Source organism: Salvia miltiorrhiza, chromosome 7 (assembly GCF_028751815.1).
Source record: "Salvia miltiorrhiza cultivar Shanhuang (shh) chromosome 7, IMPLAD_Smil_shh, whole genome shotgun sequence".
In the NCBI taxonomy this organism is placed as follows: Eukaryota; Viridiplantae; Streptophyta; class Magnoliopsida; order Lamiales; family Lamiaceae; genus Salvia; species Salvia miltiorrhiza.
This window is the reverse complement of record NC_080393.1, coordinates 50291705-50301939: the sequence shown is the minus strand read 5'-3', so window position 1 is coordinate 50301939 and position 10235 is coordinate 50291705. Positions and strand designations below refer to the sequence as shown.

Here is a 10235-nt window from a genome sequence, read left to right as displayed (position 1 = left end):
AAAATTGTCTTTCACTCTGTTGTGTCCCTATTGTACGCAGATGAAGTTATATATAGTAACAAAGGGAGTTGAAAACAAACCAATCACTAGAAAGCAAATACATAACATCAAACAGATGATCAATCTGGCCATCCTAGGTTATATAAATCTATTCGTGCCATTACAACTTGAGCTGTTACCGTATGCAGTTTCCTGCCTGCTAATCCAATGACTATATGCGAAGAAAACAATGTGTAAAGCTAGTTTATATAAACATCAACCCTCTGCATCAACTAATTAAGACATATCACAAATACTAATTAGTCGATCGAGATGGTGAAAGCAGCAGTGTTTTCGCTTCTCTATCCTCTGTTGCTTTCAGCTCTTGTGCTCAACTGCCAATGTCAACACAGGACTGTAAGTATACAGACAAGTTGCAATTTGTTTTGGGTTTCTCGAATTTAGCTGCAATTCAGATCATTCTTGAAAATTTCTTGATTTCTATGAGTTTCTTGAATCCAACTTCGTATCTGTTTAAGTTATTTGCATCTTTTTATTTTGGCTGAAATATTATTATAACAGTTATTACTCACTCCGTCCTATTAAAAGTTGTATTATAGGTGACATATTTTCATAAATGGAAAAATTTAACCCTTAAAAAAATATGAAACTACCACTTTAACAAATTTACACATCCTTAATTTCCGTGCAGAAAAGTTTTGAATCACTTATAGTGGAATGAAGGGAGTAATATTTTCTGAAATCATTTTAAAAATGTCATTGAACCACTTATAGTGGAATGAAGGGAGTAATATTTTTGTCCCTTTGGGATGGCCTAGTGGTTGGGGTGGTTGCCTGTTGTCCAAGAGGTCACAGGTTCGAATAATCTCGGCCACAATAACCACTAGGTGGGGTGTGTGTGTGTGGTTTGTATTATTTATAATGTAATTTCATCAAAAAAAAAGGTAGTAATATTTTCTGAAATCATTTTTAAAATGTCATTTTTGATTTTTTTTTTAATTTTTAAATCACTAATCAGGTGGGACCGGACCCAAAACATTTACTTTATAGTTCAACGGGTAATCAATAGTTACAAGTTGATTCGGACAAAACCCACCCATTGGCATCCCTGCATACAACTTCCTAATATAAAAATTGTGAAAACTATGCATTGAACGTATAAAGTAACTGCACTGAGTTCTACGCCAAGCGAATATGACGAATTACTTATAAGATGCAGTGGTGAGTGCAGTTTCGATCGTTATAGGTTCAGTGCAAAGTTCTCATAATCTGACGTATCTTAGCTTCAATATGTTGTAAGATGATCTGTTTTGCTCAAGATTTGGTGCTCACTTTGGGTGCAGCTTCACGTTGTCTACATGGGAGCTAGGCCCGACGGCGATGTGTCGGTTGCATCCACGCATCATTCCATGTTGCATAAAGTACTTGGAAGGTTAATTTGCTACATAACAAATTCAGCTGATTCTTGATTTGTTGTTTAAGGGTGCATTTTCTTTGGTTGTAAATTTATCATGGAAAAATGAAGGATAAATAAAATTTAACCCTTTAAATCCTTTCTTTCTTTTCCCACATTTCCTACTTGACCCCTACTCATTCCTCATTTACACTATAAAGGAGGGATAATATTATCACATCATTTTTGGAGGGATAATATTATCCCTCATTTATAGTGTAAATGAGGAATGAGTAAGGGTCAAGTAGGAAATGTGAGAAAATAAATGAAGGATTTAAAGGGTGAAATTTTGTTTATCTCTCATTTTCTCATGATAAATTTACAACCAAAGAAAACGCACCCTAAAGTGAAAAAATAAGAAAAAAATCAAAATTAAGTTTGCAATTGCAGTGCGAGTTCTGCGAAAGAATCACTGGTTTACAGCTACGGCAGAAGCTTCAACGGATTCGCGGCCAAGCTGAGTAATGAGGAAGCCAAAAGGATTGCAGGTGAGTTCATCAAGTCATCTTATTAATTATTGCAACAAATTAAATTAAAATGAACAAAATTGAAGACAAAAATTTGGACATGTGAATGCAGAAATGGAAGGAGTGGTGTCAGTTAACAAGAACCAAGTGTACAAGCTGCACACCACCAGATCTTGGGATTTCTTGAACCTTACAACCGACAAACTCGGAGCTCCTCCTCAATCTGATGTCGTCATTGCCCTCCTAGACACCGGTAATTAACTTAATTACACTCTTCTAAACTTTTTCTTTTTTTTTAAGTTAACAAAACTAATTTTTTTTAATAGTAATCTATGTTTTAATTTTTACTTTTTCACATTTGTTCCATCCATATATATAGGAGTGTGGCCGGAGCATCCAAGTTTCAACGACTCAGGTTTTGGATCTCCGCCAGCCAAATGGAAGGGAGCCTGCACGGGCCAAAATTTCACTTGCAATAAGTAAGCTTACGCATTTTTATTGATTTAGAATCGGATTAATTGTTTATAAAATATACAAATGATAGTGAAATTATGATTTTTAACCAAATAAATAATTTGGTAAAATAATTACTTTATAATTTTTGGAATTTGGTATGACTTCCAATTTTGCTGGTCAATCACTCAATTTTTAAGTCCCATGAGCAAGTCGAAGGTCCAGTATAGAAAGCTTTTTATGATAGTGTGCTAATGATATACTCATATTCGAAAATAATTTGAAAGTTATTGTCATAAAACTCTATATCTTTTTTCTTTTGTCAATTTTGGATTCCTTTACCACGTACCATTAAAAAGCCGAATGATTAAGCAATTGGCCAACGAACTATGAACTTAAGCAAAATTCCAAATTAAATTTTGTACAATTTGGGTATTTTCTAATCAAGATTTTTCATTTGGTTAAAAATCGAAATTCAACGATACTTTGTGTATTTTACAAGTAATTAATCCTTTCGAATTAAAGAATTAAGAAACTAGTAAATACAAAGTGTACTAATTTAGTTGAAAAAAATGATGGTTGCAGCAAGATCATCGGAGCACGTTTCTACAACAGCGACGGCTACTCGGGCGGCGAGGATCAATCGGCAAGGGACACGGAAGGGCACGGAACCCACACGGCGTCAACGGCTTCGGGAGTGGAGGTGGAGGCGAGCTACTTCGGCGTGGCCGAGGGCGTAGCGCGAGGAGGCGTTCCCAAATCAAGAGTGGCGGTCTACAAAGTGTGCTGGTCGTTCGGGTGCAACTCGGCAGACATCCTTAAGGCCTTCGACGATGCCATTGTCGACGGAGTTGATGTCATCTCCGTGTCATTGGGATCCGACTGGCCGGCCGACTACGTGGACGACACCATCGCCATCGGATCTTTCCACGCCATGAAGAATGGGATTCTCACCTCCAATTCGGCAGGGAACTCGGGGCCGTACCCCGTTTCAGTCTCCAACTTTTCACCATGGACACTCACGGTTGCTGCCAGCACCATTGATAGGAAATTCGTCGCTAGGCTTCAGCTCGGAGACGGCCAAATACTATCGGTAAGATGATACTATATTTCATGACTTAATATATCAATATATCAACTTTTGTATTTTAAAGATATAACATATAGTCACAGAGATATTTTTTCAAAATAAAAATAAAAATAGGTAGATATTTTTTGGTTTAAGGACATTTACTTTGCATGATTATAAGATACATGGTTAAGTATTTTTGTCATCGACAGGATTTCTCCAATCTCATCATTTCAATGGGATTGGAATAAAGAAAAAGTAGCTTAAATGAAAAAATAATCAAGAGCCTTGTGATATCCCAAATTTTAATCCAAATAAATAAGGGATTGGTTTTACTATTTTTATCAATCAAAACTAATTTTTCAAAGTAAACGTAGCTTTAAAATACTATTTGCCCTCAATTCAAGATTTAAAAGTTTTGTAGTTGTGAATTAAAGGTAAATTATGATCAATAGACATTTTCTGGGACCTCTGTCGACTCTCCCTCCTCCCTCTCTCCTCCACTCAATTCCCGGCGCCGATTGAAAACCCACGTTTGAAAACCCATTTCGCTCCCCCTCCTCCCTCTCTTCTCTACTCAAATACCAAATTTCAAGAACAGATCTACACATGCGCAAATGAAAACCCTATTTTCTTTGCTCTTTGTGAGCCTATGAATACTTTCAATAACCATAGTTTTAGAGGCGGATTGTCCGTCGGGTATCGTTTACGGCCGGCACAATGGCAGAAAGCAAGACCGAAGGTCGGGGCATTAGGTGGCGTGACTGGGAGGCAGAGGCTCACTGGAGGAGGCAGGTCAGAGCGGCGCAGTTATTTGTGGCGCAAACCCTAGGCGGCACGAAGAGGGGGCCAAACCCTAGCTGCAACTTTGAAAGCGTGGGTCAGAGAGAAGGGTACTCAGGTCGGATCTTGAGAGCGCGGATCCAGGAATCTGGACGACAGCCTGGACGATTGTGGCGGCGGTGGAAGAAGAGAGAGAGAGGGGGAGAGCCAGACGGGGGGCAGAGGAGGAAGGAGGATGGGGGAGAGAGAGAGAGAGAGAGAGAGAGAGAGAGAGAGAGAGAGAGAGAGAGAGAGAGAGAGAGAGAGAGAGAGAGAGAGAGAGAGTGACGTGTGAGGGAGGGGGTGGGGGTGATTTGCCACATATAGGGTGATTTGGCATGAATAACGCCACATAAGAAAATTCCGACCCCAAATTTGGCCGAAAAACCCCTCATGGGAAAATTAGGAAAAATTGAAAGTTGGGGGTTTTTTGTGGGAAGTTCAAAGATTAGGAGAAAAAACGAAAAATGAGTATAGTTTAAGGATTTAGAGTGAATTAACCCAATTATAAAAACGGCTATTTTTCATGTTTTTATCTAAGTAGATATTTTTTATTTTTACAATAACAAAATTGATATTTTATTATTTCACAAGAGTAGTAGATTTATATGCATGTTCTATCGAATTTTCCTAAATCAATGAATCATTGATCAATATTACATATAAATGTGTTTGAGATTGTTTCCTAACAAATTGAAAACACAAAAATTGAATGAAGGGAATCCTCATAAACACCTTTGATCTCAATGGGACTTCATACCCTTTGATTTGGGGTGGAGATGCTGCAAACTACACCATTGGTTCTAGCCCCGACTATGCCAAATTCTGCTTGGACGGTGCGATGAATACCGACATGGTGGCTGGGAAAATCGTCTACTGTGAGGCGCTATTCGACGGCGCCACCATCCTGCTGGCCAACGGCGTCGGCACCATCATGTCCGACGTCACTTTCGACACTCCCGATTACTCCTTCAGCTGGCCGTTGCCAGCCACGTTCATCAGCCCCGAAGATGGAAAGAAGGTTCTAAACTACATCAAAAGTTCATGGTGAGTGCTACTTCTCCTTCGTTAATTTCTACTACATTTCTGCAGACTAAGTACTTATTATTAAGGATTAGTCGAGATAAATAGAATAATATATGGTAATTTATTGTATAAGATGAATGAGAACTTTGAAATATTCTAATTTGAGCTAGGGGCAAGGCAATCGGCCTTAATTGAGCAAATTAACATTCAATCATATATCCCGTCAAAAAGCACATACAATCATATTACAAATAGGGGTGAGCAGAAACTAAACCGAATCGAACTGTTTCGGTGCGGTTCGATCCCGATTCCACTGGTTCGGTTTTCGGTTTGGTTCCGAAAATTAAAAATCGATAAGTTTCGGTTCGGTTTCGATTTTCAGTTTTTGGTCGAACCGATATTTTATTATATATTTATATTTTATAATATATAATTAATTTTTAAATTTTTAACCTATAATATATAATTATTAATTTTCTAATTTATAATATTAATTAATTTATCTTTCTATATTTTTTAATATTTTATTATATGTTCTTGACTTGTTATTATTTTTTTTAGCTAAGACTTGTTATGTTGCTATTTGTTAAACTTTGTAACTTGAATTTATGTTTTTGTGATGTTTTAAATCCTTGAAACTAGTACTCTTGTAGACTAAGTATTATTATGTTGTGGAGATTTGGCATTTGAAATTTGTGTTTTTTACATTATTTTACAGGTTTTAATTGATTTTTTCGAGAGAAAAAAATTGCATTGGTTAACCAACGGTTTTACCGGTTCGGTTTGACACCCTCAATTGGTGCGATTCGGTTTCAATTTTAACCATCGGTTCGGTTTTGAATTTTTGGTTCGATTTTGCACTGAACCGAACCGATGCTCACCCGTAATTACAATGATTAGGTTTTATTGAGAAACTTTTATTTTTCCGGTAGAAATGAGAATAATAAACGAATAAATCAATATAACTGATGAACATATTTATATATATATATATATATATATATTTAATATGTTAAAAATTTCGGCCTTTTAGGATTCGTACCCAGACCAACATGCTTATTCACAAAAATTATTGACTTATTCGTAACAATTATTGATCTTCTCACGCATTATCATTTTCGCAAAAATATTTGCTTTCTCAACTGATCATTTCTCTATATTATTAATGATGAAAAGTAAAACACCTCTAACTTGATGATTTGAAATGCTTCTCTCAGCAACCCTGTAGCAACCATACTTGTGAGCGATGCGTGGAAGGACGGCATGGCTCCGATCGTTGCCTCGTTTTCATCGAGGGGGCCGAGCGCCATCAGCCCCGACATTCTCAAGGTGATTCCTCTACCTTCATCTATTACTTTGTTCAGTTTTGTATGTGGAAAAGCTTATTTGAAAAATATATAATTTGCATGCAGCCTGATATCACCGCCCCCGGCGTCGACATTCTGGCCGGGTGGTCGCCGCTGGCGGGGGGCACGTCGGTGTACGAAGGCGATACGAGAAGCACACTATTCAATATCGTCTCCGGTACATCCATGTCGTGCCCTCATGCTAGCGGCGCCGCTGCTTTTGTGAAATCCCTTCACCCCACCTGGTCTCCCGCTATGATCAAGTCTGCCCTCATGACAACAGGTAAATTAATTTTTTAATTTTTCTTAAATATTGTTTTTCTTATTTTTTTTCTTGAACTTCAATTTCTTGTGTTTTAATTTAGTTTTGTACTTACTGATTAAGGTTTTTTACACTCTCTTAGGTTATATAATCATTTTTTAGCATTTAACTTTAGTTTTTTGTTAGTTAATAGTAATTGATATATTAGAGCTGAAAATTTCACAAGTAGGAAGGATGTATGATTTTTTCAAATTAAAATTTTTGGTCATAATTAAATATTACTCCCTCCGTCCCTCAAAAGTTTGCCCCAAGTGGAACGACAATGGTTTTAATAAAAGCTGATAAAAATTTATTTGATGATTGAGTCATGTACAAAAATAGTGTTTAAAGATTTTTTTTTTTTTTATGGTGAGATTGAGGCAAACTTTTTGAGGATACCTCAATAAGGATATTGGTATAAACCTTTTGGGACGGAGTGAGTTTATATTATAATAAATTTTACTTTTAAAAGAAGTATTATTAAAATAACAAATTTGATAGAGACACCCATAAAATGTTGGGACATTGAATCTAAATTGTTTTTATGTCCTATTATTAATTTAACTTTTTTATATATAGAAATAAACAATATTTCTATATAATCAATCATGATTTACATTTAATGCTAAGAATTGAAATTTGATACCAAAATTATGAATATTAATTGAAAATTTGATATAAAGAGATATTATAAACTCTGAAACTTACAAAATTGATTAAAAACAAAAAAAAAATATAATAATAATAATTGTACACGGAAAGTAGAATAGAGGATCCAAATGATTCATACATCCCATAATGGTTGATTTGAATCGATCGAAGCTTTGTGACACCAAAGTGATGATAAATTTGTTGAATGATCAGCTTACGTGATGGACCCGAGGAAGCACCGCGATCTCGAGTTCGCCTACGGGTCGGGGCAGATCAACCCGGTCGCGGCTCAGGACCCGGGCCTAGTCTTCGACGCATCCGAGGCGGACTACGTCAACTTCCTCTGCAAGCAAGGCTACAACACCACCACCCTCCGCCTCATCACCGGCGACAACACCACCTGCGCCTCCACAACCGCGGGCCGCGCCTGGGACCTCAACTACCCCTCCTTCTCTCTCTACGTCGAGGACGGCCACAAGATCAGCGCCGTCTTCACCAGGACCGTCACCAACGTCGGCGACGCCAACTCCACCTACACAGCCACCCTCTACATGCCGTCGCCGTCCATCAACGTCACCGTCTCGCCGCCTTCTCTGACCTTCTCGAGCGCCGGAGAGGCTCAGAACTTTACGGTCACCGTGGAGGGCCCCGCCATCGCGCAGCAGCCGATCGTCTCGGGCGCTATTGTCTGGACGGACGGGAAGCGCGCGGTGAGGACGCCGCTCGTGGTGTACAACTACCTCCCCGGCGCTCCCTACAACCTCGACGGGAGCGGCGGCACCGCCGCTCCCGGGAAGCTGCCCTTCCGCAACTCTAGGAGCGGGAAGATTGGGCAGGTTAAACCGCATCCGCAGTTCTAAACAGTGAAGAATCAACTCGGGCATGGCAAAGTCGTGTTTCGAGACGGCAACTGTAAAACAAGGGCAGCTCTCCTTGCTTGCTGCCTCTCTTGAAATTGTATCATGTACTAATAGTTACTACTCCACTAAATAAGACTGTTGTTGCCTTAAATTATTTCTTCTTTTTTAGTCCAGCCTTTTTTTATAGTATTTTTCATTATTAATTTTACTATTTTATAGTTATTTATAAAAAAAAGAAAAATAATATTATATTAAGAATCTTAATTAGTAGTAGTATTAATCAGTAAAAGTTGAAAATTTTAAAAAATATATACAGCAAATTTTGAATTAATTAACTCTCATACTCAAATATTAATTCAAAAATGGATTAGTGAACTCTAATTAATTATCCTATAAATATACTAAAATATATTAATTAAATTTTTTAAACAAAAGTAACCAAGATCGAAGTACTACTAAAAAAATCGCTCATATGTAACGATAAATATGCGTTATATATATCTATGTACAAAAAAGTGAGATATGTAGTAGTATTATGTATGAGGGTGCTCATACATAACGGTAGTATACCATTACTTATGGAGTACTATGTAAAGGTAATATGAGGTATTATTAACACATTGATTACCGTTTTGTATGAATATAATATGTAATGATAAATTTTGTTATAAGATGTAATTTTTACCTATTGGTGCTCCACCAATTGCTGGCGCTGGTGGGCAGTGCTCATGAGTCTCGACATCGGTGCGCAGCGCTCCAACGCTACTGCAACGGGAGGCGGGTGAGTTAATCAAAGTCAAAAAATTGTCCGCCATGACTGACATGTAAGGCATTTACAATGCCTTTTTTGAATTTTATGTGTTCGGCCCGAACTTCCTTCTTCATTTTTTAAATAGTTGGGGGAAAAAAGGTGTAGAACGCGAGGAGGAAGAAGGAAACGGTTGAGGGTGAGAATGAAGTTGCATGAGTTTAATTTAGGAAGGACATAAATTTAGGGTTCTAATGTTTAATTCTACAATTTAATCACCATACTGAAACATTGTGTTTAATTCACTAGAAGGCAACAAGCACAGCGTGTGCCGGCAAGCCACATCAACACTACATCGATTCTGATTTGAGAAAAAAAAAACCTGTAGAAAATTGAACAAATGTTGATGTTTGTGATAAAACATAGATTTTTTAAAGATCGTGGAGAAAATAAATTTCAGGCAAAATTCGTGATATTACGTACAATTAATCCTTAAAAAATGAAGGGAACAAACGTCGTGCAACAAAGATTTGGGAGGGTTTAAATTGCACTAAAATGGGGATATCGAGGACTGTTTGATCTAATGTTGAGTATAAGGGGCCATACCACCATAAATTAGGGGCTTAATTAATTTTTTTTTACACGGGGTGCAATATATATATATATATATATATATATATATATATATATATATATATATAAAAGCTTAACCACTTACATAAATAGTAAGTTATGTTTTCCCGTCAAAATCACCTTACTATTTTTAGAAATAATGGTTTTTTCTAATTTAATATTTTTTGTTATAATTTTTCATATTGCTCTAATTTAAATATTAGTTAATTTTTTATCTTTTAAATATTTTATATTCATTAATCATACAGATAAATGTAAATAAACTGTTCAATAAATATTTATAATATTATTAAAATATTTATATTAACATCTATGATTAAAATAGACTTTAAAATATTTATTTATTTATTCTTTCTTGAATATTTAATGAACATATGTAAAATATTTGAAATTTAAGATTAATCAA

The 10235-nt window shown here is 36.6% G+C and overlaps 1 protein-coding gene across 1 annotated transcript; it reads left to right on the top strand.

The window, feature by feature from the left end:
* The first annotated feature begins 284 nt into the window (after positions 1-284).
* On the top strand, positions 285-8614 carry LOC130994655 (cucumisin-like). The gene is made up of 10 exons (XM_057919717.1): positions 285-396; positions 1344-1432; positions 1844-1941; positions 2033-2173; positions 2300-2399; positions 2959-3466; positions 4983-5311; positions 6508-6619; positions 6703-6919; positions 7802-8614. Exons 1-10 carry the CDS (start codon positions 313-315, stop codon positions 8446-8448), a joined length of 2325 nt encoding a protein of 774 aa, XP_057775700.1. The 5' UTR covers positions 285-312; the 3' UTR covers positions 8449-8614.
* Positions 8615-10235: the final 1621 nt, after the last annotated feature.

Coding starts and splice junctions, on each gene's coding strand:
- LOC130994655 (XM_057919717.1), top strand. CDS start 313: ATGGTGAAAGCAGCAGTGTTTTCGCTTCTCTATCCTCTGTTGCTTTCA. Junction 3,467..4,982: donor GAGACGGCCAAATACTATCG/GTAAGATGATAC, acceptor AATTGAATGAAG/GGAATCCTCATAAACACCTT. Junction 5,312..6,507: donor AACTACATCAAAAGTTCATG/GTGAGTGCTACT, acceptor TGCTTCTCTCAG/CAACCCTGTAGCAACCATAC.